Genomic DNA, 26,298 nt, shown 5'->3' with positions numbered 1-26,298 from the left:
GTGAATTAATCTTAAACATACTGCTCACCGCCATACGTTTGACTAACTCATTAAGAAGGGCTAGTATTGTGTCTTGAGAAAAGTCCTGTTCTAATTATATGAATCAGTCCTTATCCATTCTCCGGGAGATTTATTTCTGTACTTTGCCACATTCCAGGGGTTCTTATTTTGTCTGGAAATGAATACCAGTCTCGCTGCAGATGGTAACCCCGATTTAATTAATTAGCGTCAATTCCCCTCATCATCAACTGCAACTTGCTTCCTTGTCTGTGTTTGAAGGGAACCAGTCTCCGGTGAGCTTGAGGGCCAGGGGCCGCTCCAGGCCCCAGCATGCCAAGCGCGTGCTTGGGGCGGCATGCAGCGGGGGCGCTCTGCAGGTTGCCGGGAGGGCGGCAGGCGGTTCCGGTGAACCTCCCCCAGGCACGTGCCGTTGTGCTTGGGGCTGCAAAATGGCTAGAGCCGCCCCTGGTGAGGGCAAGAGTCATTGGTGCAACCAGCTGGAGTGGTCAATGTGGGGAAAAAGACAACTTTACACCCATCATGCTGAGATTCTGGTGTATTAGAACAACAGAAGGGATCTAAATCGAGGCTGAGATGAGCAAGTATGCTCTTCTGTAACAAGCAACAAAGAGTCCAGTGGTACCTTATAGACTAGCAGAGGTATTGGAGCATAAGCTTTCCTAGGTGAATACCTACGTCCTGAGACGCATGTAACAGCTTGCCCAGAAGGGTTAACAATGAGATTGCCAGTCACTGTCCCTCTCCAATGTTGTCTGTATTTTTTTCTTTTAATCTTTCTATAATACAATTGTATTCAACAGGAAATTGGTTAACGCCAGTAAACCCTAGAAAGGCTTAGGAAGAGTCATCACATGCAGTACATACAAGACTTCCCAACACGACCTCTGTAGACAGTTATTAATTACTGCCAGGGCAGGTGAGCCAGATTTCGAGGCAATAAATGTGCTTCTTTGGAAAAGTCACTTAATTAATCTTGGTTTGATGATCATAAAAGATTGTTTAAAAATATATTCGTTGCATTCCTGGAGTTTATTTCCAAATCAAGGATTTAAACTATTAGGGATCTCTTTCAAAGAGTTTAGCCTTACTGCTGCTGGAAAACTGCTCTTAAAGAGGAACAGTCACTTTGATATACGCAGAGAATATGTACACAGGCACATACACATTCCTTTGCAAAATGCTGTATCGGCTTGAGCGCAACAGGAAAAAAATGAAGACCCAGATTCTGAGTGTCATAAGATACGTGTGTTTTCATCCAAATTCAGTACAATCCTTGATTTCTCATATTTACAGTAAGCTAGAATGTGTGTGGAAAATGTGATATTTTTAAAAGGGTGGGGGCAGAATAAAACCTATCTTAAATTTTATATACTCTTATTTCTGCCAAAGAATGACCTACTGAGCTCCGCTGTATGAAGGGTTTACAGTGAAAGTCCTACACTTCCTTTTACAAAACGAATAAAGGAATTTCGCTGCAAAATCTCGTATATAACGGAGTTCAGGAAGTCATTCTTTGGCAAAAATACCACCGTGAATGATCCACTTCTTACTATCTGAAGGATTTTTAGTCTATCTGGTATTTTAAACAATTACAGGCGTGTTCACTATATTTTACCATATGACAGTGGTAACAGTTGCTTGATTACCGCAACTGTTTCACCAAAAAAAAAAAAAAAAGCCAACTCGTTGTCTATAAGATTTTGTTGGACTCTAAATCTAATTAGAAGTTTTCAAGTCAAATTGCGTTTTCTATAATAAAACGGTTTAAGCAGCACAACTGCACACTGCTTTTTCAGCACATTTATTATATGTGTATGTTACTTCGTTGAACATTATTCAGACTTTTTAAAAATTACTGTTTCTGAGGCAGTGAAATGGGGTTTAAAATAAATGAGCAGTTCGACGTAAAATATTAATGAGGGTTGATTTTGATTCAGATTTTGCAGAGATTTCCCCTTATTTTGGGTTCTCCTATTTTACCTTCTCTTGCCAAAGCCAAGTATTTGGATTAGAACCGCTTCTGTGCGATTGAATTTAAATTCACACGTTTCTTTTAATTTATACTTTGGCTGGAACGTTCTTAGTCAAGTGAAAACCGGTGCTCAAAGTTTATCAGTGTGTTTGTTCATTTCCTCTCTCTCTGGCCAGTATTAAGCAGGAAGGGATCTCCTTTAAAAAAAAAAAAAAGCTCAGAACATGCTATTTTCTAAGGACCAGTGATGTCAATGTGAATTTTAGCTTTTAAAAAACGATGGTTTGGTTTAGCCCTAAATCTTTGATTGACGCAGGATATTCGTTGATATGTTTTGAAGAGCGGGTGTTGAGAGAGGTCTTTTCCCAGGCACTTTCCTCTCGCCCCAGTCCCCTTCCCTCCCTCGCCCCGACAAGTTATTTGCTGGCTCAGTATAGCTTGAAGAGCAGCAGGGTGTATAAAGACAGGAAAAGCCATACCTCCCCCATTCTTAAAGGCCAGGTACGGGAACCTCCAGACATTGCCCAGCCCCACTGCATAACCCACCATGGAGAGAATGAAGTCCATCTTGCTAGACCAGTTCCCTCGGGCTTTATTTTCATCCCCTTTATCGTCCTCCTGAAGGGTGGAGGGGAAAAACACATTGTCAACGTGGCTGTTTTCAGATCAAACAAAAATCTCAGTTCTGCAATTACCTGGAGCCGCAAGAAGACGTTATTACAGACCAGCTGCTCCGGGGAGGTGAGAGGGAGAAAATATCCAATACAAAGAGATATTACTATATATAACAAGCAGACTCCCCGTCTTCACCCTTCTACCTCCCCATGCAATCTACACCAATAATTCTGTGCACTCTTGGTTTCATTGGATACAATCACCTAGCTCTGGATCTGGCTCCTGCTGAGGATTTTTGTTATTGACTTCAGTGGAAGCAACAGAGGACCTCAGTTTGGGCATTGTTTCAAATTGGGGAGGGGTTAGTGATAGCGAGAACTATTCGGCCCAGTGCTTCTTAATCCTTCCATGTGAGTTCAATGAACAGCCATGAATTTTCTCCCGGTGTATCTGATATTTAAATTCCAGGCCTCCGAACTTTTATTTCAGCTCCTGACCGATGGGAAGAGAACTGATTTCTGTTGCGATTCTTTCTGGAAAAAAAAATCTAACCCAGGTTAGATATATTTAGCGTGTACCTGAGCTGCTTTGCTCTTCTGAGGTTCGTGCTGCTCTGAGGGGAACGATCCCCCAGTGAGACAGAACTGATTGGTCCTCAGGAGTCAGATCCTGCGCACTAGTAGAGTCTGTAGAACTCCACCACAGTTTGGCATCGTGGAAACATCCTTTAGTCTAGTATAAAGCTAGGCCGTCTCGCTCTCTCCCGCTCCACCCCACCCCAGCAAAGATCTTTGTTGAATGATCCCGGGTCGCCTCTTTCCCTTGAATACGAATGTCCCCAGTCCATGTGGAAGAGAAAGTGCAGCGCCGTTCCCATCGCATTGGTAACAGCAAGGAGCTCTGCAGCCCAGAGTAAACTTGTCTCCCGGATTATATTCCACTGGGAGAAGCCCCTGCTAGGGGAGAGTGTGAGGTGAGCGTTAGCCACATTTTCACATAGTTCAGCAATGCCTAGGAGCCGCTCACTGACCCTAAATAACAATCGAGCTGTCTGAGAGGGGGTGATTGATCACCAACCCCACCCCGGTGGCTGGTCAGGGACAGGGTTTGGTAGGGTTTGTGCAATGACTGGCTGATTTTGTTCTTGTTTTTGGTTACAGCCTCCAATGTGTTACAGGCAGTAACATCCGCAGAGGTGTTAACGCAATGCAAAGCCTTTATAAACGGGGCCAGTGAACGGCAGGGCAATCTCTTGGTATTTAATGCCAGAAAGGGAGAGTTGACCTGAAAAAAACTAGATAAACAAACGTTTCTTCCTAGCGTGAAGGAGACCCTGTGCAACTGAATTCAACTACAAGTATTCTGAGCTTCGTTATTTCGTTCCGGGCAAATTCTGATGGTTTTTATCGCCCATTTTAAGAGAACCACTCCATTGCAGCTGAGCTTCAGGGGCAGGCACCGCTCAATAAGCGCCTTTGAATTAGCTTGTAACTATAGATCATCCATTTTCCTATTGTTAACAAATTATTATTAATCAGCAACAAAGAGACTCCCGTTGCATAATTTCAGTCACACCGTTTTCTTTCTATAAGGGGGTCCTTTTGAGAGGGAGAGATTATCAGTAATCATCCCCTTGGACTGTGCCCAAATCACCTTCTTTGTGTTAGGCATTTAGAACTTGGAGTCCAAATACATATGTACTTTAATGAGCTTTGCTCAATGGTGTCAAAACACATGGGATCTACCCGGTTCACTTAGAGGAGGGGAAAGAGACAGAGAAATAACTTACCCCGTTAACACTGCCAGGCAGAACAGAAGTGTTCCCATCTGTGCTCAAAACCACGGTGCTCTGGCTCATGGTCACCCAACCGCTGTTGGCATTGTTTTGCTCCAGTGTGCTCTTACCAAGACTTTGATTAACTTCGCCTTCTGTGCTTTGCAAAGAGGGGATTTTGCAGTGGAGAATACTGACTTGCCCTTGGTTTCCTGCGCTGGGGATGTTCTTTAGAGGAAAGGTTTCTACAGAATCCTTTCTGGTGGTGGAGTTGGCTTGGACTGGGGTGCTGCTGAGCTTGCAGATCCCAATTTTGGTCCTCTCAAAATCGCTCTGTTTGGCTTCTTCAGATAGAGAGATTTTGTTGTCGCTGGAGAGAGATCTGGAGACCTTGGCCAACTGGGACGGGGCTTTTGAAGGTAGGTTCTGCTGTTCATTTTCAGGGCTGGTTCCTATAACTCCCGAACCTTCAATTTGTCCAAGGGCAACTGTTTCAGGGCTGTTGACAACCTGCTTGTTCATATCCGTTTGACGGGTGTAATCCTAAAATGACATCACATACTTTACACCGAAAAAAGCTTTAAGATTTTGTTTTTCGATAGTTCACAAATAAGCACTGTGCATAAAATTGCAGTGCAATTTTGCTGCTAACCGTGGTTAGGAAGGTTTTGCAGTATTTTCAGTCTACACGGCTCTCTTCGGTAGCCTTATCACATTACACGCTAATATTCTGAGAAGCTAACCGGGAGACAAAAACAATAGAGACTGCAAACCTATAATTCTAGACAATGTTTCTACAGCCGTGCACTTCCAACCCTTGTTGGATTTCACATCACGATTGTAGAATGCTCCCTTCCCCTATCACCGTTGCAGAAAGCTTCTTTAATTTTACGCCCCATTTCCTTTCTGTCATTCAACAATGCACACTGGCTTTTTTATAGGCAATAAACAAGCTGCCCTGTAGGCAGCTAGAGATGCTGCATCCAAACGGAATAGTTGGGATAATGTTGGTTAGCATTCCCGATATTCCCAATGAAGTTACTAGATTCATTCTAAATATGGAAAAGACAACACCATGAAGGGATATTCTACACCAAAACAAATGCTGGATTATTATTCTAAAATAAGCTTTCGAAATCACGCTCGTCTTAAAGATCTAAAATCTTCGAAAATAGCAGATAGCCTGATTGGTTAAATATTGTTAGTTACAAACAAACAAGCTGCTAAATCTCACCATTTAACAATTTCTTGTTAAAAATGTGTGCCCCTCTTTGTTTTACACTGTCACATTTCAAAGGAAGAAAATTGCCCGATGCAGTTTTCTTCGCATATATCCTGCTTATCTTTAACAATCTCCAAACCCACCCCGTGTCAGCTAATGAAACATCTGCATAGAACTCAGTAGCGATGTTCTGAGGTCTGAAGTACATACGTTTCTGAATACGTTCTCTTTCTTCTCTTATGTTGGCTATTATTATAGGTTGAGAAAGGTTTTTTCCATAGTGGAAAGTAGCCTTTCAGCACCCTGGACAGTTCCTATTTGAAACCAGCCCCTTCACCCCACAACCTAGAATACGTCTGTTAAAGAGCCACAGGACTCTTTGTCGCTTTTTACAGATCCAGACTAACAGGGCTACCCCTCTGATACTTCTGCATGACTGTTACTCTCTAGATGAAGTAATACGTGAAATTAACAAATATAAACTACATAGAGTATAGCCAAAGTAAATTCTAAAGAAAAACTCTCCCCCCACCTTAACCACATCTCAAAGACGGGAAAACAAGCACTTACCATGTCTTAAATAGCAATAGATTGAACGGGTGGAGGTAAAAACAGCAGTACAGGCGATTGATAGACTGAATTTTGCTCATCCAAGAGCAAAGCTTTCTATAGCTCCTTGGGAAAGATTGGGTTTGCGTCAGTGCAGAGCAAGGTGCCCTTCGTTTGACATTTTCTTGATAATAAGAGTTTGATAAATCATTATCCTTGGATTCAGATTTTAAAGGGACAAGAAGAAGCCAGCGCGCCGGCAAGCTGTCAGTCAGGTAGGAGTGGGATTGCGTGTTCAGTGTGATTCATATGGAACTGACTACTAAACCAAACCCCGCAAGAGCATTGGCAAAAGCAGAACTTTCTTGCAGGTAATTAGGAGGAACATGTGAGAAACACGTCCTATTGCACCCAAAGGAGAAGAGCCAAGAGGAGAAGCCTTTCATCTCTATCTCTCTCTCCCTTGTTATTGTTTTTGATTCAACATTCGATATTTCTTGTCCCTGGATCTCTGCATCTGACAATGATTCCAAAGATAAAACCTTTTAAATCATATAATATTTAGAATAGCTTCTTCCTCCACCTAATTCTACACCGTTAGACAATAATATTTTAACGTGTTTATTATTACTGCACCTCCAGGGGGGAAGCCCTACCTAAACAAATGGAAGTTGAATCACCCCACAAAGTTTATCATCTCAGTAAAGAAATATTTCTTTTCATCAAGACCCTCTTCACTGCAGTTGGGCGGGGGGGGGATACAACGTTCAGTGCAGTTTTAGATGTTATCCTTTACAAGCAAGACGAAAACTCTTTAGAAGTCAAGATATTAAGTTGGCGATAGAATTGATTTTCCAGTGCAGGAATCCATCGATGCATTTAATAATCACTCGTAAATAGGTGCTATGGGAGGCTGCTTACTGCAGTTGAGCACAAGGCGTCATTGCTTTGAAAGTAATTAATCATAGCATCTACTTTTGACAAATCTCGATGTGCCTTAAATAACACTCTCTCTGTCTTTCCATTTGAAAGTATATGCCCTCTGTTTCTTCCCAACCCCTCCTCACATTATGTTATATCCATGTGTGGTCAATCCCAAGTGTATGCCTGTTATTAACCGGGAGCAAATATAACTTTAAATTAAAATATTTTTAAAAAATCTGCTGCTAAGCCCCTTCTCTTATAGAAGACTAACCCGGATTTCAATAGAAAAACTAATCCTTAACACACATTATTTCCAAACTACCTACTGCCTTGTGCCATAAATAGTCTTAGTTCCTAGCGGGGTGATTTAAGAGCTCTGCTCCCCTGCAGCCAGCTCTGCCCAGGAGTCTCAGGCAGCAGCCCAGCACTACACATGTAGCTGCAAGGACTGCCCATCACAATCATAACTCAACACGGGTCTTTGAATTACACCTTCTCACTGCAGCCATAGGCAGAAATTCATCTGCAGGACTAATATTTAAAAAGCACCACAAGATGAGGGAGGTTGGGGCTAGCAACTGAGAACAGAAAATGTCATTTTTCTTGGAAATTTTTATCACATTCCAAAACTTTCAAATTAAACACTCAGAATTGTAAAGCAGAGGCTTAGTCTTCCTTCTGCTCTTATTTAAAACATATTGAAACTCAAAATACATACTTAATTTTTAAATATCCTCGCTTAACATCCCCCCAGTTATATTTATTCGAAAATAGTGGGAAGTATGGGTAGAATCTACTTTTATTTTATTTTAGCAGTACATCAGCAGCTTTCTGTGATATTTTCAGTATTTCTTTACCAGCATATATATTTAACTGCAGAACAGCCTGTTCAGAAGCGGGGAACTGATGATGGTCGTCAGTTCAGTTACCTTTCCCCTCAGTGTATAGCAATACCTTTACATTCAAAGACTTAAAAATTAAAAGCGACAAGCCAGCTATCCAAGGAGTATTTTTGGTGAGAGAAAATTGAGTTCCTTTTCCAGATACCCAGGGATTCCCAGGAACAGGCTTGATTTATTTTGCTTTTTAAAAGGACAGGATTTGAATGGTGAATTCCAATTCCTGAAATATTCTTAATCTTGTCTATTTCATCAGCCCTGAGGTGCTAACTAAACGTTTGACTTCTCGGACGGTTACACGAAAACAAGACGCAGGAAGAAAACTAGTTCGATTCAGAAATTTGTTAGGAAAAAGAGAGTATTTTGCCGACATTATAGAGAACAAGGAATTTCCTCAGCCACGAAGGTTCTAATAGAATTAAGTAATTATTAGTGTATCTGTGTGATAGTTACAAAACGAAAAATAAGGGGGGAATACCCGAAAAGAAATACCCCTTTGAGTTCTTCATACAACTTTTCCTTTTCCTCAAAATATCAATTACTGACTTTCCTCGCAAACCCAATTAGAGCCCTTAAAAATAAAACGCGCTCAGAATCCTAATTAATTGGAATTTTCTTTCCCTGCACACAGATCCAAAAGGCTGACTCGAAGTGGCCTTTAGTTTAAGCTGAAAGGCGCACTCTAATTTCTATGCTGCGGCTTTCAGTAAACCCAATGAATGCAAAACACTACCTATAAGAAAAACCAGCTAGTAGAGCCTGGGTCCTGGGCATAAGTCTATGCTGTTTAGTTGAGTTTGTGTCATGTGCCTGTTTTTTCTTCTATGTCAACTTCCACAACCCACCATGAACATGAATTTCCTACTAGTTTCTGGGACAGGAAGAGTTAAGGTTGGGTAGAAAGTCTCTAGTGCAGAATTTTACAAATGTTGCTGAGCTGGGCGAGTGCGTGACTACCGGGTCATCTTGACAAGAGTGGGCACCAAGGATCACCATTTACGTATTAGTCTCGTTTGGGTTAAAAATAGCTAGAACTCGTGAGTACTAAAGCTCCCCTCACCCACGTCCCTGCGTAATTCCCCTCCTCATCAGTTACCCTTTAACAATATCCTGGCTTTTTTCGGGGAGCAGGAAGGGTAAGTGCATGGCCCGTTTCCTTGGGTTACCCCTCCAAGTCTCCTCTGTACAGGCTGGTGAGAGCTGTTATAACATCAGATCGGACATGCAGCGATTCCGCCTTACTGTGCAGTGTCCCCACAGCGACCGCAACCTGACGCGGAGGCTGAGCGGGGAGATTTAGGGACTGGCGCAGCCGTGACTCAGAATAATGCGGTTGAAGTCGGGCCGTTTAAAGTTTTAAGCGCAGAGTCTATTTCCTCCCTCTCTTAAGCATTGCACCGAATCCATCAAACACACGCCAGAGGAGTAAGGTAGCCCCACCCCTGCGCCATCCTGCTGAACACCAGGACAGGAGAGCGGAGCTGGGAAACCCTGCATGTCAACCAATTTCTCCTCTGCGCGCTGAGTTATGAACTCCCTAGCCATATAAGGGGTGAATGGATCCGTTTCCCTGTGGTCCTCTGGGTGCTTAAAACTCCCTCTGCTTTCGGGGCGGGGGAGGGAGAGAGGGGGTGTATGCGGCTGGTGCACAGATCGGCATGTGTTGCATAGCTCGCCGTGTGTATAGACCTGTGTGTACTGGCCCCTCACTCGCTCGCTGGGTCAGTCAGCACCCACAGTCTTTTTAAAAAAGAAAACACGTCCTCCTGGAGCTATTCCCCGTTCTGGTCGCTTGCTTGAAGTGATAATCGCTTCCCTACACTGAAGCAGAACTGCCTATAAATCCGCATCCATCACTGCAGCAGACACTCAGATTGAATTAACAAGTCACTACATTCTTAATTACTTTGTCAAAGATGAAAAATAGCAATTGATCTTGTCCTCGATCGCTTCGCTTCCCTCTGCTCTCTCCTCATAGATAAGCAAATAAATACAAAAAGCAGGGCTCCTTTGGAAATGTAAGCCTGCACTTTCAGATAATGAAACCGCATGAGGAGGTTCGCTCACTCACACTCACTCTCTCTCTCTCACACACACACCTCTGCAGAGAAGCTGTCCACGTCCTTGGGATAGTTTGGCTAGGAGAAGGGAGAAAACAAAGAGGAAAGATTTTGAATATATGTAAATGTATATATGACAATTATATATATATATATATATTAATTTAAAACACCATTAGATAACCTCCCCACCCCCAGAACAGATATAAGTGTGGGTTTATATGGATATTGGCATGCCCCATCTGCACAAGAAGAAAGCTGATATTTCATTTTAAAATACATCTAAATCTATCCACCACTACTCAAACAGATCTAAAAACACAGAGATATTTATAATAAAGTGAATTCTGGTTTCCAAGCCAAACATCTCTGTCTCACTTCCCCTAACTTCCTGATTCTCGTTGAACTTTTCCATTATTGATCGTAGCTTAAAAGTTGTGGTGTTGTTTGGGGTGTGGATGGGTGCTTGGAAAGCTTGAGCAAAATTGGTTGGGCTTGTTGAGTGGTATGTGAGCAGGAAAACACACCACATCAGATACATAATTCCCTGCCACCATCCCATTTACCCACTTTTCATGCAACTGCCAGCTGACATTTTGCAACCCACATAAAACACAAGATTGACTAGTGTTAGAAACTTAAATCTTGGTTTTGTTTTATAGTTCTCACTGAAAGAGAAAAACTGTTGAAGTCTGAAGAAAATCAAATGGCTTTCTGTTTTTTTCCTCCTCTACTCTTTTTTGGCACCTCTGCAGAACAGAGCTATTCAGCAGGTTCAGAGAAAGCAGCCTGGGTTAATGAATCTACAATCATTTATGTTGTTTTCTCTTTTTTCTACTTTTCAGCTAAAGGCCAAAAGTTGTCTTCAATGCAATGTTTGGGATAAGAAATCATTTCAACCACCACAGTAAATTCTGACAGTGAAGAGTTTTTAAGTTAGAATCATGTGCATATTTTGCTATTTCCTTAGTTAAAATTAGCGCTAATAAAATTTATTACTTTAAACTTTATGTAACGATATATAAAAGATGTTCAGCCTGACTAGGTTAACACTACACTTTAGAATTTGTTATCTTGTAGGTGCTTGATTGCTCAATCTTCATATTGCATTTAAGGGGAGTTTTGTAGGGATGACTTACAGGAGTATTTTTTAAAATTTTTAGATTTATAAGAATGTTCACTTCCACATGGTGCAAGGCACAAGATTACATGTGCATATGTACATTTGCTTCATTAGAGTAAACATGTATACACATACACAGCCATAGATATATACGGGTAGGTAGTAGTGTGAGATCTTATTGCCGGCTATATTATTCACATTACTTGCGTGAGTTATGTGGGTTAACTCAAATGAATATCAGCAGCAAACCTGGGACATTCCTCTCTCCAATTTTAAAAAGTTCTTATTTCTAGCTCTGCAAGGTTGCAAGATGTCAGACCTTAAACGTATCATTGGTCTGAAAAAAAATTCTGCCCATCCTGGGCCATGGGACAACAACATTTTGTTATTCCACATTTGGAGAAAACGCAAGTGAACATACAGGCTAATTTTTATATAAAAGAGAATGAATACAGGTGAGAACTTGTATTTAAACCCAAAAATAGAAGACTAGCAGCAACGTGTTAATTATCTTCCATTGCCCACTGACAATTCTAATAGGAAGACTATAGATTTATATATTTCTGGATTCAGTAAGGTTTAAAAACCTGTTTATGGGATAGATCCAGCAAGTTGCTCAGCACATCCTGTCCTTCATAGTCCAGTCCCACTGCTCCTCTCCTCTCAAGGTCCAGACCTACATGAATCCTAAGTTATCTGAACACTGTGATTGTCCACAAAAAGTCCAGGCCCTTTTAAAGTGGAAGCCTCACCTTAATAGGCTCTGTGATATTGTACTTCTCTCAGTCCAGATAATTACACTCTGATAATGAAGAGTCTGGTAAATCGTTAAAGCATTAATTACATGTACTTTTTCTTCTGTGAAATGCCTCATGCTTATCATGCTTTTTACTAATCAGACTGGACACTTTTTGGATTACCTGTCTTCATTTACTTTAACCTGAGTAACTCAGTGGCAGGTACTTGCACGTTCAGAGAACTGGCAAATTCAGGAGTCCTCACTGTAAAAAGACCCAGTGCCAGGGAAATTTAATTCCTTCAGGGGAAGCCACAAGAAATAATGCAATTCGGGAGATGGGGGATCAGGTGCAAGCATCTGAAAGAGATTTCTGCACCATTGGTCAGGCACTCATGCTCTTAACAGCTATTTAACCCATAGTTACATGTTTCTTCATTTGGCCAGACATTTCCCCTGCCCACAGAGGAATTTCCATATCTGGTATAACAGAAAAATTGGATCGGAGTATCTGGCTTACTATGGGAAAATGTTACAAAGTAAGAAATCAGATAGACAGGACATATTTAGTGAGAGAGATACCATTTAATTATAAATTGAGCATATCCAGTGCTTCAGGTCCGTTCCATTGTTATTAGGAGCCCAGTCCACATCCACTGAAGTCAATAAAAGTTTTTCCATTAATTTCAGTGGGCACCAGATCCAGCCTTAGCACTATTCCAATCACCATAATAAAACCTTTCCCTCCATTTCACAACCATGAAGAGCCCAGTGTTTAGAGAAAAGGCAATAGAAGTATCTGCATCTGAAGCTGCAAGGAAGTGAGTTTTCCAGGTCAGATGGGTTGTGGGCATGTGTACATTCTGGAAACACTGCATCATCACTCAGGCAGGTTTCAATGAATAACCAGTGTATTTGAATACCTTTACAGGGTGTCAGTCATTTTTGATAGTGTAGACTTTCATCTGTAGCAATGTAAAATGGTTGCATACAGATCCATCAGGGCACTATGAGGCTTATCCAGCTTCTGCTGAAGATAATGGCAATCGTTCCCTATTTTTAATTCCAACAAGACCAGAATCAGGCCATATAAGCATAACTATTTATGTATTTCTTAATGCATCTCCCTGAAAGTATTTTGGGTCTTTAAAATTCAGCTGTACACAAAAAAAGCTTCTTTTTCTTCCTTATGTCATCTCCTCTGACAAAAGTATAAGTTTATTTTAAATCAAAGAGGGTTTCACTCTTAGGCTTTACCAGTTTGTCATTTCCAAGGTATATTAGTGTATTGGACCAGTACTATAGCACCTAGTGATGGTGACTAACTGTCTAATACTAGTTTATGAATACATGAGCAAAGAATAGCTAAAGTGTAGAAGCATTCCCGCCTCACGTACTTTACTGGGGGCAATGGGCATAGGTGGTAGAGTTCACCTACAACAGCTACAGATTATCCCATGTGGGGGGAATCTTAGATGCTTTAGGGATCCATTGCACTGTCACAATGTTCAAAGGGGCTGGATCACAGCAGAGACTCTGGCCCATAACTTCCACACATGCAGAGCTGTAGCACCAAATGGGCAAAATATACCAGCAAAAGTTCACATTGGTCAATATATGCAAATGCTGAAAAACTGAAGCCAGACTACTTGTATCAGGAGTGTTCTCAAACTGGTTTTCTTTCTGTGTGCGCCAGTGATTTCTTGATCTGTTTAAGGCTTGAATGGCAGTAATACTGAGAGGGGAAGAGTGTGGATGGAGATCACCAAAGCTCATACTTCAACAGACTCTCCAAAATAAATCTGAATTTGATCTTTAACTCTGGACTAATAAAACATCAATAATATCGCATAGAATTTACAAAGCGCCTTTAATCCCAGATTTCCTGCATGACCTTGGGCAAGTCTCTGTGTTTTAGTTCCCCATATGAAAAATGGGACTAATTTTAATCTCTGTGTTTATAATTGTAAATTTAGGGGAATAAGCTACACAGGTGTAAAGGCATCCTCATACTGGCATCCATATTAAGACCTAGACCATTTTAATTTCTCTGTTCAAAAAATAAAAATCACACTGCTATCTGAAGCAGTTAAATCAGTACAAAAACTGAATGTGGACCAGGACTTACTGTGCATTTTCACAGTTCCTAGTACAATGGAATCCTAATCTCTGTTGTGACCTTGAGGCACTGCACTACTTGCCTAAGGTACTGAGATAGATTTACTGTCCACGGAGAAGGTAATAAACTCGAGGAACTTGTCTACACAGGAAAGTTATACAGGTATAAGCTAAGGTGTAAATTTAAACTGATATAGGTTATTAGCATAACCCCAATGGCATGACTAAATTCATAACAGGGCTAAAACAGAGCTCTTAAGTCTCATCCAGACTCCCACCATCTCATGTTTCAATTACTGCAATGTCCTTTTCTCTGATCTCAACAGATACAATCTTTTCCCATGGATATCTGCTTAGAATGGTGCTACAAAGATCATTTTCCTAGCCCCTTGCTTTGATCACATCACACTTCTCTTTGAAGCCCTTCACTGGCGTGCACTTTTCTAGTATACCAAACTTGCCTTCAATGTCAAGACCCTTCACAGCCTATCCCCACCCTACCTATCATCTCTCATTCAGTATTGAAAATTTGACCCTGGCCTCCAATCGGCCCACATTGTTAGGCTCGGTTACCCACTTGTTAAATTTTCAAACAAGCATCTTTGTGCCTTCCGTAACACTCCCCTCGTGCTTGGAAGGAGCTTTTCATAAACATTCCCAAAGCCACTTCATCCTTCTCCTTCAAATCCATCTTCACTGCTTACAGAAAAAATGTGACAATGGCTGCTGGTGTGCCTTTTATACTGATCAGCGTTGTCTGTTTCATTGTACTCCTCCATTTGTTTGTATCCATCTTTTGTCTTATGCTTTGGGCTAGTTTACACTGGCAACGCTAAAGTGCTGCAGCGGCAGTGTTTTAACGTGCCTTGTGTGGTTGCGGCACAGCACTGGGAGAGAGCTCTCCCAGAGCTCTAAAAAAAACCCACCTCAGTGAGGGGTGTAGCTCCCCGGGCTGGAAGCTCCTAGCACTTGGGCACTGTTTACAGGGTCGCTCTTAGTAATGTATCACAGCCTTTCATGTTGTGGTTCCAATTTCATCACATGTTATGTATTGTTTCAAGGCTTCACATATTATATAGGATCCTTAATGCTTCGAAGACCCATGGCCCTCCAGGGTGCAAAAGCTCACAGCTAATTATGCATGATCACAGATCAAGCTTCTACAGGTGGAAGTTCAAAGAAGTCTGATACATTTTGCCTCCCCTCTGTACCCCATCTCCACCCCCAAACTATTCCACATGTACCTACCATAAAGATTAAGGGGTGTGTGTCAGCAACTGGTCCAATTCAATCCAAATTATTTTTGACTAACCACTGATCAGACTTTGTGAACAATGCTAGTAAGGAAAAAGAGGGCTATATCAGTGCTCTTCTCAAGCCTGTCTGTAGTATCTTTTCTTCCTCTATCTACAGAACATGAAAGACCATATAGCACCAATTCTAAATCAGAGGATTACAAGTCATCCTGATCTACTTTGAAGCTGGTGTCTTTTCTGTAGCCAAGTTATTCTCCATGTCAGTCTGGCAAAATCTAGCAGCATACACCATTTAGAGGGTTGGGAGGAGAAACGACACATTTTTTCCAGATATTCACTCTTCCTGTGTGTGAAAAGTAACTCAAACACACAAACAGTTTCCTATAGGACTGGATGGCTCAGGAGATGGTAACAAACAATAGTGAAAGACCAACGAACCTTTCACATCTAAATCACTAGTTCAAATAATGCCCAAGATTGGTAGAGACAAAAGTTACATTCCATTTGATTGTTGTTTAGTAGACCTTTTTGAAAAATGACCAAGAGTTTTGTGAAAGAATAGGAATTATTTTTGTTACAAGGGTTTTTGAAAAAGAATGATTTTTCATCTCTTTGAAATTTTGTCAAACATTTTTATTGAAAATTTTGGGATTGACATGTTGAGATTTTGGTTCCTCCTCTGTCTTCCCCCTACTTACCTTTTTCCATTTTGCTACTGAATAGGAAGTGGAGAATGAAAGCTAAACCAAAAAAGAAAAAAACACGTTTTTCTAGTTTTGTGAGGGAGAAAAATGAAAAAATGCAATGTTTTTAAAATTTCCATATAAAAGATCATCTCTTAATGAAAAATATTTTCATTTAAAATAGTCTAACAACTCTAATGCCCATGACTTTCATGAAATTATGTGATGATCTAAATGGAATTCCCTATTGAAAAAAATATATATTTCAAAATCTCCAGTCAAAACTGATTTCCTTGTCTCTCTAAATTGAGAGCTCAAGGATTGGGGAGACCGAAGAACTCAGGCCCCAAAAATTGTTCCATCAGGTCAGGAATATGGCATATTAGCCAGGCAGCAAGCCAAAAGATTGCATTAAACCTGTTCTTTGGATAAATTGAGAACTTCCACCAGCAAGGCTAAGTCAAGTCACCCTTCACAAAGCCCTAAGTTTGCAACAGCTTCCAAGAACATAGAAACTGAAGAACAGTATTAGCAAGGTTATTTTATTGCCTACACATTATGGCAATGTTATCTGTTACTTTGACTATGATCTTACAGATAATCTTCCAGCCCAGACCAGTGCCTCTGCTTCCTCTTGCTTCTGCGTGTGATGCAGAGGAGTACGCTCAGGAACTCTGCAATGGAAAACAGAACAGAATTTAGTGTTATGGCAAAGTTTATAGGTAAAGTATCTCAAAACACTTTACAACAAGAACAGAAACAGCAGCTGACTGAGTAGTGCTTCAACGAAGATAAACAGAGGGTCAGATCAGCATAACACCTTTGTTACACTACACTGCAGGTGATTACATAATATTGCAGGAGACTACACAATGCAAGAAACTACAATGCCAGCATTAAAACCAACACACTCACATGTACACCTGCATATGTAAAATTAAATATATAATATTTAATATTTAAAACACTGTGGATAGGATTTTCAGGAGTACACAAAGGTTTTCAAGTGTGTAAGGTGACAAATTTCCTTAGCAATTTAGAAAATCCCATTATATACATATGCCGGATTTCAAGTCCTGCTCCAAAACATGGAGGCAATAGAGCTTCTCAATTAAACAGTAAGAATTTAATAAGGACAACATAAAATTTTCTTCTCATTCTCAAAAATAGCCAAACCCTTTTTGCTGAAACTTACACACAATAAAAATCAGCCTTAGTCAGACACCTAACATGGAAAATTTCAGCCTGAACAGTTTGGCAAAGCTATAAGCAATTGAAAACATAGTCTTATAATGAAAGGTTCTAGTCAATCCTTAACTTTAGACATTGCTGCCAGTTCTCATATTTATTTATAAAATACAAAAAGGCAGCTCCTCCCGTGCATTGAGACCCTTTGCATAATTCTGTTTTCATAACAATACCAATTTATACATGATGCTTTGAAAGTGTTACTCTTAGGCCTACCTCAGTTATTCTGCTTTTCATTTCTACTATAGTCAGACTTCAAGGTAGCTTTACCTAAGCATATCGATTTTGTAGGCAGAAAAAATTTAAGCAAGACTGGCATCATTGTGCTGATATACGGTAAAGCGACTGATTACATAGAATCATAGATTATTAGGGTTGGAAGGAACCTCAGGAGATCATCCAGTCCAACATGACAACATGACTATTTTCCCCAAAAAGCTGGTAAGAGAGAATAACAAAACACGTTACCTATGTGTGATTATAATCCATGTTATTGAACAGACACTTTTACATACATGCAACTTTTCAAGGCAGGCTAAGGATTTAGATTCATATTTCCATTCAATTTTAATGGGAGATATGCTTAAATCCCTTAGACTGCTTTGAAAATGTTAACCAAAGATCCCATTGCAATAGCATCTGCATCTGGTGATCAGGGCTGTGGCTGTGCTGCGTTTGTTACCATTATTGTCAAGGATCCTTTGAATTCCTTAAGAAAGTAAGAATATTATTGTTAAATTCTGTTTTATTGTGGGCTAAGCATCCTAATATCTACTGAATCTTATTTGACCATGTACTAAAGGTATCTGAACATAAGACTGTAGCTGACTGACTTATAAACATCACGATGGTCAAAAAGGTAACATTATATATAGTGTTTTTCCCTATTACTGGTGATCTTTGACATTGAATTTTTTCACTTAAAACTCTTCGTTTTGCTATATCCGTCTCCTCTGTTTTTTAAGTTGTTCAAAATATCAGAAAAAAACGCCAGCATCTCACATCAGTGTCTGTATCCTGTATCAGCAATTCCATAGTAAAATATAGAATAAGAATAAATTGTTTCAACAGTAGGTAGCAGACAGACTCATGTTGACCCAAACTACAGGTAATAGACTCATAGACTCATAGACTCTAGGACTGGAAGGGACCTCGAGAGGTCATCGAGTCCAGTCCCCTGCCCTCATGGCAGGACCAAATACTGTCTAGACCATCCCTGATAGACATTTATCTAACCTTCTCTTAAATATCTCCAGCGATGGAGATTCCACAACTTCCCTAGGCAATCTATTCCAGTGTTTAACTACCCTGACAGTTAGGAACTTTTTCCTAATGTCCAACCTAAATCTCCCTTGCTGCAGTTTAAGCCCATTGTTTCTTGTTCTATCATTAGAGGCTAACGTGAACAAGTTTTCTCCCTCCTCCTGATGACACCCTTTTAGATACCTGAAAACTGCTATCAGGTCCCCTCTCAGTCTTCTCTTTTCCAAACTAAACAAACCCAATTCCTTCAGCCTTCCTTCATAGGTCATGTTCTCAAGACCTTTAATCATTCTTGTTGCTCTTCTCTGGACCCTCTCCAATTTCTCCACATCTTTCTTGAAATGCGGTGCCCAGAACTGGACACAATACTCCAGTTGAGGCTTTATATCTCCACCTCTGCCATACTTACTTGGTAGAGGCTTATAAAGTGAGAGGGCAGGTATTTTCTTCTTCAGGTCAGAGGGTGCCAATTTCCATGAGCAGTAATCTATATCCAGGTAGCTTATAGGAGGTGTTAAAAGACAATAAATGTTTATTATTTCTTGATGACTCATCAAAAGGATGGTTCTTACCTCTCCAAGCCCAACTTTTGCATCCTTAAAATATGAAATTAAAATTCCAAATTGTTACTAAATTTCAACATTGAAACTTAGAAAAATGGTAGTTTTCACTTCTCTTTTGCATTTATTTCCCCCATACTCTTGTGAGGGAAATATGTATTTACTGATGGGAAGACTGGGGTTCCAAGGATTGATGCAGGAAGTCTGTAGCAGAGCCAGGCACAGAACCCACCTCTCATGACTCCCGCTTTTGAGCATTTTAACCACAAGACCACCTGGGATAGCTGAAAAAAAAAAGCACACTGCATACATTGCAGTGTTATGCAGATATACAACTTTGACACATTTATTTCAGATTGATGGAAAAGTCTAGAGTCAGAAAATGAAAACATCCAAAAAGAGAAAGGAATTCCTGAGTCCAAACATAGTCCTCAAAATTTTCCATGGAAGGGATCTGGATCCCAACAACTCATGTTTGAAAAATAACACTGGCCAAAGCAACTGGCAAGGTCCAAAGATCCCTGAATCAGTTCACCTTCTTCTAACTCTAATTTGATGTGTATCATCATGCTTCTCCATTATCAGACCAGAGACAGAAAGACAATAGGCAAGAAGACTTAGCAAATAGCATCCACCCAGATGGTCTCAGAAAAGAGGGAGAGAGGTGGATATGTGAATGTCCAGATTCGTGTTTTGCACAAATATAGTTGTAGACAGAGCCTGACAGATTTCTATCTACAGCCAAATTGTTATTAGCATCTATAGCAAGTTTTCGTATCTGTTTGAAAATTCACACAACTGCAGTGAGCCAAGACAATGCAAACAGCCGCCCAGAGGACCAGGGCACACTACAGAAAGATAAAGTGGCATCTGCAAATTCTGCAGCTGGCCTTTCAAGAGATCCATGTGTAACAACCTGGCAAAAATCCCTCAGGTACTGCCTCATGCTCCTGCTTCTGTTTCCATGCTGCTGTTCATGGAAAAAAGCTTCTCAATGTTAGATACCCAGGGGCTGGAGGAGGAAGGGGAAGAAATTAGACTTGCAAAGACTTGTGCAAAATATGGAAGAAACTAACAGGAATCCAAAATATTTTTCTGAATCACAGTGTAGCTATAGATTTATATAAATCTGCACATAAAGCAATGTAGTAATTTTTATACTCTATTCACTGAATTCTCTTTACTGCATACAATCTTTTATCCCCACCTAACCGTAGCAATCCATTGATGTAATTTGATCTTAGCCCTGTAGCCAAGTAAAGTAGACTGCTGACTACTTTATTTTTCTTGGAGAAGAAGAGGGTGAGGAGGAAGTGAGAGGGAAGAGACATTTTTAGATACAAGACATTTTATACACAAGAATATGTATATGCTTTTGCTTACATGTACGTATATACACATCAACCACATGCACTTGCACATAGCTTTCTCACAAGCTCTACTCCATGTAATGCACAAGTCCTGTCTCTGCTCCAGTGCTCAGATAGTCTTCTTATTGCCCTCACTATACAACTAACCTGCCAAGTAAAATTGATGGAGGTGACCCCTTTTTATCCTCCATTCCATCCCTCCCCCCTCATTTAACAATCGCCGTCTGACCAAATATACCTTATGGGCCTTAGAGAAGACTGAGAAAGATCAACAGGATCCCAACAGCAAACTATCCAGATGTGAAGGAAAGATAGAAAGAATAGTAAGAGGCCAATATGGCTGCATCAGAAGCTCCTTAATGGCCTGAAAATCAAAAAGGTGGAAATTTTACAGAAGGTAGAAGCATGGACAAATTACTAAGGATGAGTACAAAGGACTAGTACAAGTGTGTAGGGACAAAATTAGCAAGGTTAAGGCACAAAATGAGTTACACATAGAAGAGGACATAAAAGACACTAAGAAAAGGTTCTATAAGTACATTTGGACTAAGAGAAGGACTAACAAAAGACTATACTTGGCGAGAAGGAGAGTTAACACCAGAGGACACCAAGAAGGCTGAAGTGTTAAATGACTGTTTTGCTTCAGTCTTCACTAAAAAGGTTAATTGTTACCAGATGCTTAGCACGATTAATAAGGGGGGAAAGAACACAAGCCAGAATGGAGGGTGAAAAGTTTAAAAAATATTTAAACAAGTTAGATGTATTCAGATTGGCAGGGCCTGATAAAATTCATCCTAGAGTACTTAAGGAACTAGCTGAAGCAATCTCAGAACCATAGTAATTATTTCTGAGAACACATGAAGGAAGGTTGAGGTCCCAGAGAACTGGAGAGGGTCAAACATAAGAGTGGCCATACTGGTCAGACCAAAGATCCATCTAGCCCACTATCCTGTCTTCCGACAGTGGCCAATGCCAGGTGCCCAAGAGATAATGAACAGAACAGGTAATCATCAAGTGATCCATCCTCTGTCACCCATTCCCAGTTTCTGCTAAACAGAGGCTAGGGACACATCCCTGCCCCTAACATAGTACCTTTCTTTAAAAAGGGGAACAAAGACAACCTGGGGAATTACAGCTCAGCCAGCCTAACTTCAATACCTGGAAAGGTACTGGAACAAATGATTAAATAATCAATTTTCAAGCACTTAGAGGATAATAGGGTGAGAAACAATAGCCAACACTGACTTTTCAAGAACACACCTGCCAGACTTACTGGATCTTCTTCTTTGAGAGGATTGCTGGCCTAGTGGATGGGGGAAAGCAGTAGACATGATTTATCTTTATTTTAATAATGCTTTTGGCAGAGTTCCACATAACATTCTCATAAGCAAACCAGGGAAATTTGATATAGATGAAATTACTATGAAGTGGGTGCACAACTGGCTGAAAGACCGTAGTCAAAAGTAGTTATCAATGGGTGGCTGTCATACTGGAAGAACAATCCAGTGGGGTCCCACACATCTGTCACAGGTTCATTACTATTCAACATCTTCATAAATGACTTGGATAATGGTGTGGAGAATATGCTTATAACATTCGTAAATTACACCAAACTGGGAGGGGATGTCAGCATTTTGGAGAACAGGATTAGAATTCAAAATGGAACAACAAACTGGAGAATGGGTCTGAAATCAACAGGATGAAAACCAGTACTTCACTTAGGAAAGAACAAATCAAATGCCCAACTACAAAATGGAGAATAACTGGCTACTCAGCAATTCTGCAGACAAGGATCTGAAGTTAAAGTGGCTCACACATTGAATATGAGCCCACACTGATGCAGCTGCAAAAATTATTATCATTTTGGGGTGTTTTAACAGCAGTATTGAATGGAAGACATGGGAGGTAATCGTGCCACAGTACTTGGCACTGGTGAGGCCTCAGCTGGAATAGTGTGCCCAATTTTGGGTGCCACACTTTAGGAAAGATGTGGACAAATTAGAGATAGTCCAGAAGAAAGCAACAAAAATGATCAAAGGTTTAGAAAAACCTGACCTATCAAGAAAAGTTAAAAAAACTGGGCATGTTTAGTCTTGAGGAAAGAAGACAGAGATGTTATAAAGAGGATGGTGCTAGATTGTTCTCTATGTCCCGTGAAGATAGAACAAGAAGTAATGGTCTTAATCTGCAGCAAGGGAGATTTAGGTTAGATATGAGAAGAAAAAAAAGCTTACCAACTATGAGGTTCATTAAGCTCCCTTGGAATAGGGTTCCAAGGGAGGTTGTGGACTCCCCATGATTGGAGGTTCTTAAGAATAGGTTACATAAACACCTGTCATGGCTTTGCCTCTCAGTGGGGGAAGAGACTAGATGACTTCTCGAGGTCCCTTTGATTCCTACATTTCAATGAAAGAGAGTCAAGTCCTAAGCTATATGATTGTGCTGGACTAGGAGGCTGTGACCATTACTTTATAGGAACCTTGCCACAATCCTTCATGTTTTTGTGCATCCAGATAGATTACTGTGATGGGCTACATACAGATATTTACTTAAGCATCAGCTATTGCACAATCTGGGTCAGGCATGCTTCACATAGGGAGATTATTACATCTGTGGTACAGAGATTGTTCTGGTTTTCAATTCATTTCTGGGTATAATTCAAAGTTTGGGTCCTTTTACACTCATCACAACAGTTGGGAGAATACGAGATTCATAGGCACCAACTTCCCTTCTGCCCCCGGGATGGGGGGTTGACCTCCTCCCCCCACACCCTGCAGCCGTGCAGCACCCATGGAATCGGCACTTACGATGAGCTGGTCAAGATGACAGAGTTCCTAGATTTGTGGGTCTTAGTGTTCAGCAAAGGACAAGAAGGATGGCCTTGTTATTAAGGAACTGGACTGGGACTAAGGAGCTTTTATTCACCACCACGGATGCTTTGGATGATCTTGAGCAAGTTACTCATTCTCTTGGGCCCCATCTGCAAAAATTTTAGAGAATGAGCCTCATCCTCCCCGTTTTGTCTTGTCTATTTAGATCAGGGGTTTAAAACTGCCAGCCCACAGGGTTCCAGTAATTTTGGGGCTGGGTCTCTCCCTTGAACCCACCCACAGCCACTGGGTGCTCCTCCCTCAGAGGCCCCAGCAGCACAGGGGAGCTGAACAGTGTCTGCCTGTTCACTCTAATGGCTGCCGGCCTCTGCACACTGTCCCTGCCCCAAGCACCCCTGCAACCAATGGGATGCTGCCGGGGCGTTGCCGGGGCAGAAGTGTGCAGAGGCCCCCGCCGCCCTGCCTTGTAGCCTCAGGTATGCACTGCACCCCTGACCCCGTCCCAGAGCCTGCACCCACACTCCCTCCCCACATACCGCCTCCTGCCCCCAAACTCCCTCCCAGAGCCTGCACCCCAATCCCTTACCCCAGACCTCCTTTCCCACCCAAACTCTGTCCCAGAGCCTTAGGCAGGTGGGGGTGGAGTTTCTGGGGGGCAGAGTTTTTAGGGGGTGGGTTCTGGGTGGTATGAGTGACATTGGCCCACTGGGAGAATTTGAGGACTGGCACTAGCCCTAAGGTAAATTGAGTTTGAAACCCCTGATTTAGATTGTAAGATATTCAGAGCACTGTCTCTTACTTTGTGTGTCTACATTACCTGTGTGATGGGTTCGGTCACAGAGAGCCCCTTGGGACCTGATGTACTGAAATTACCTCTGAGCCTGTTTTTCATGCCAGTTTGGGACTTCCAGAATCCTGCCTTGTTGAGCCAGATATGCTAGCGTGCTTCAACACAGATTCAGGCTCTGGGCCACACCCCCAAAGCTGCAGACTTTAACCAAAAACAGCTCAGCAAGTTACCTCCAGCACCCAGACACCCAGCTCCCAATGGGATCCAAACCCCAAATAAATCCAATTTACTCTGTATAAGGCTTATACAGGGTAAATTCAAATTGTCCGCCCTCTATAACACTGACAGAGAGATATGCATGGCTGTTTAATACCTGGGGGAGCAATCACTTACTCTGGGCTCATTAATAAACAAAAATGATTTTATTTAAGTATAAAAAGTAGGATTTAAGTGGTTTCAAGTAATAACTGACAGAACAAAGTAAGTCACCAAGCAAAATAAAGCAAAAACACGCAAGTCTAAGTCTAGTACATTAAGAAACTGATTACTAGAAATCTCTTACCCTCAGATGTTCCAATAAGCTGCTTTCACAGACTAGACTCCTTCCTAGTCTGGGCCCAATTCTTTCCTCTGGTACAGTTCTTGTTAGTTCCAGCAGACATCTGAGGTGTTAAGCAGGGGCTCTCTCATGACTGGCCGCCCTTTGTTCTGTTCCACCCCCGTTTATAGCTTTGGCACAAGGTGGAAATCTTGAGTCTCTCTGGTGTTCCCACCTCAGTATCCTGTGAAATGGTCACATGTCCTGTGAGACCCCAGCCTCCATTTTTCCTGGGCTGACCCACATGTACACAGGAAGGCTTGCAAGTAAACAGAGCCATTTACAGTTTATTGAGTCTGAAGCACCCTTAATGGCTTCCACTTAATATGTTTACATCAGTAATACAAGTTTATAGCTTATTCTCCTAACTTCAGACATAGAAATATTACATGCAAACAAATAGGATGAACACACTCAGTAGATTATAAGCTTTGTAATGATACCTTACAAGAGATCTTTTGCATAAAGCATATTTCAGTTACATCATATTCACATTCATAAACATATTTTCATTAAGCAGATGGAGTGCCACATCACAACCTAGCACAATGAGACCCTAATCTCAGCTGGGGACTCTAGTGTTAATATAATAAATAAACCACAACAAAAACAACAAAGGCCTTTTAACTGAAATTCATTCCCACCACCCTTGAGGTCTGATGGAGTCCAGGTTTGTTGGTCTGGAGGGCACATTGAAAAGCCTATTCTTGCAGGATTTTTCTGATGGATGTGCTGAGGGAGTTTATTTTTGAATTCTATTGTGGATTTGTATTGTGTTTTAAACTATTGATACTATGCCCAGAGTTTAATGGGTGAATTGGATATTCAGCTGAAAGGGATGGGGTACTAGTCTGAGCAGAGTACTCAAACTAAACTGCCATGTTAAAATACTGGCACTGACTCCCGCTGTGCCTTTGGACAAAATCACTTTACCTCTTTTACCTAGTTTCCCAATAACTCCCTCCTTTCCACAGCCTACAATGTTGTGAAGATTCACTGTTAGTACTTCTCACCTGCAATGCATTTTTACTAACTGTTGCAATGATTTCTGAGTTCAAAGAAACTAGTGTGAGCTGACTTAGAAAGAGCTACTTATAGCCCATAGAACTAGCTTGCCTTTATTATATTGAGCTGTAATGCAAGAAATCTACAGGCCAGTACCCTGTAAGATATTACAGGAAATTTAAATTAGCATCAGTGTGGTTAATCCTGAGCATAGATCAATGGCTACCTTTAGATTTTAGTAACTAAGAAGAATTTGCTCAATGGCAGGTGATAGAAAGTTCCAGTAAATGCTACTGCAAGGAATATGGAAGTAATAACTGCAAATCAGCTTACGCAAGGGATGACAGGTACGATCCTGAGCTGAAATGGCAGTTACACATATTAATATACTAACCTATAGGAAGACACCTCAACGTTCGTAGATTGAGGAAATACAAATAAATAAAAGGGAAAAAACCCTACTGAATATGCATTAGATAGAGTAGCATCAATGTAACGTATTACAAAAGTTGCATCCCAGCTTGTGGGTAGTAGGAGAGAGAGCTGTAGCCCTTGGGAAGTGCCAGAATGATGGCCACTGGTGATAATGAGGAAGATGATGGTAATGAGAAAAACAACAGCTAATTTTTCAGTTTGTTCTGTAAGGGATGATGTGAGTATATGGATGTTCAGGTGTGCATT

General features: G+C 41.0%; 1 protein-coding gene across 1 annotated transcript in view; it reads right to left on the bottom strand.

Annotated features, from left to right (window-relative positions):
* Window positions 1-19,058, bottom strand: part of SLC6A5 (solute carrier family 6 member 5) — a 67,812-nt gene extending 48,754 nt beyond the window's left edge. Inside the window, exons 1-5 of the mRNA XM_030562123.1 lie at window positions 19,036-19,058; window positions 16,548-16,626; window positions 15,968-16,009; window positions 4,398-4,925; window positions 2,473-2,611 (exon numbers count right to left, since the gene is read on the bottom strand). Of these exons, the coding sequence (XP_030417983.1) occupies window positions 2,473-2,611; window positions 4,398-4,925; window positions 15,968-16,009; window positions 16,548-16,626; window positions 19,036-19,058 (811 nt within the window). The remainder of the gene's footprint in view (window positions 1-2,472; window positions 2,612-4,397; window positions 4,926-15,967; window positions 16,010-16,547; window positions 16,627-19,035) is intronic.
* Window positions 19,059-26,298: the final 7,240 nt, after the last annotated feature.

Source organism: Gopherus evgoodei, chromosome 4 (assembly GCF_007399415.2).
Source record: "Gopherus evgoodei ecotype Sinaloan lineage chromosome 4, rGopEvg1_v1.p, whole genome shotgun sequence".
Lineage (NCBI taxonomy): Eukaryota > Metazoa > Chordata > Testudines > Testudinidae > Gopherus > Gopherus evgoodei.
Note: the sequence above shows the minus strand (reverse complement) of the source record. Positions and strands in the feature narration are given on the sequence as shown.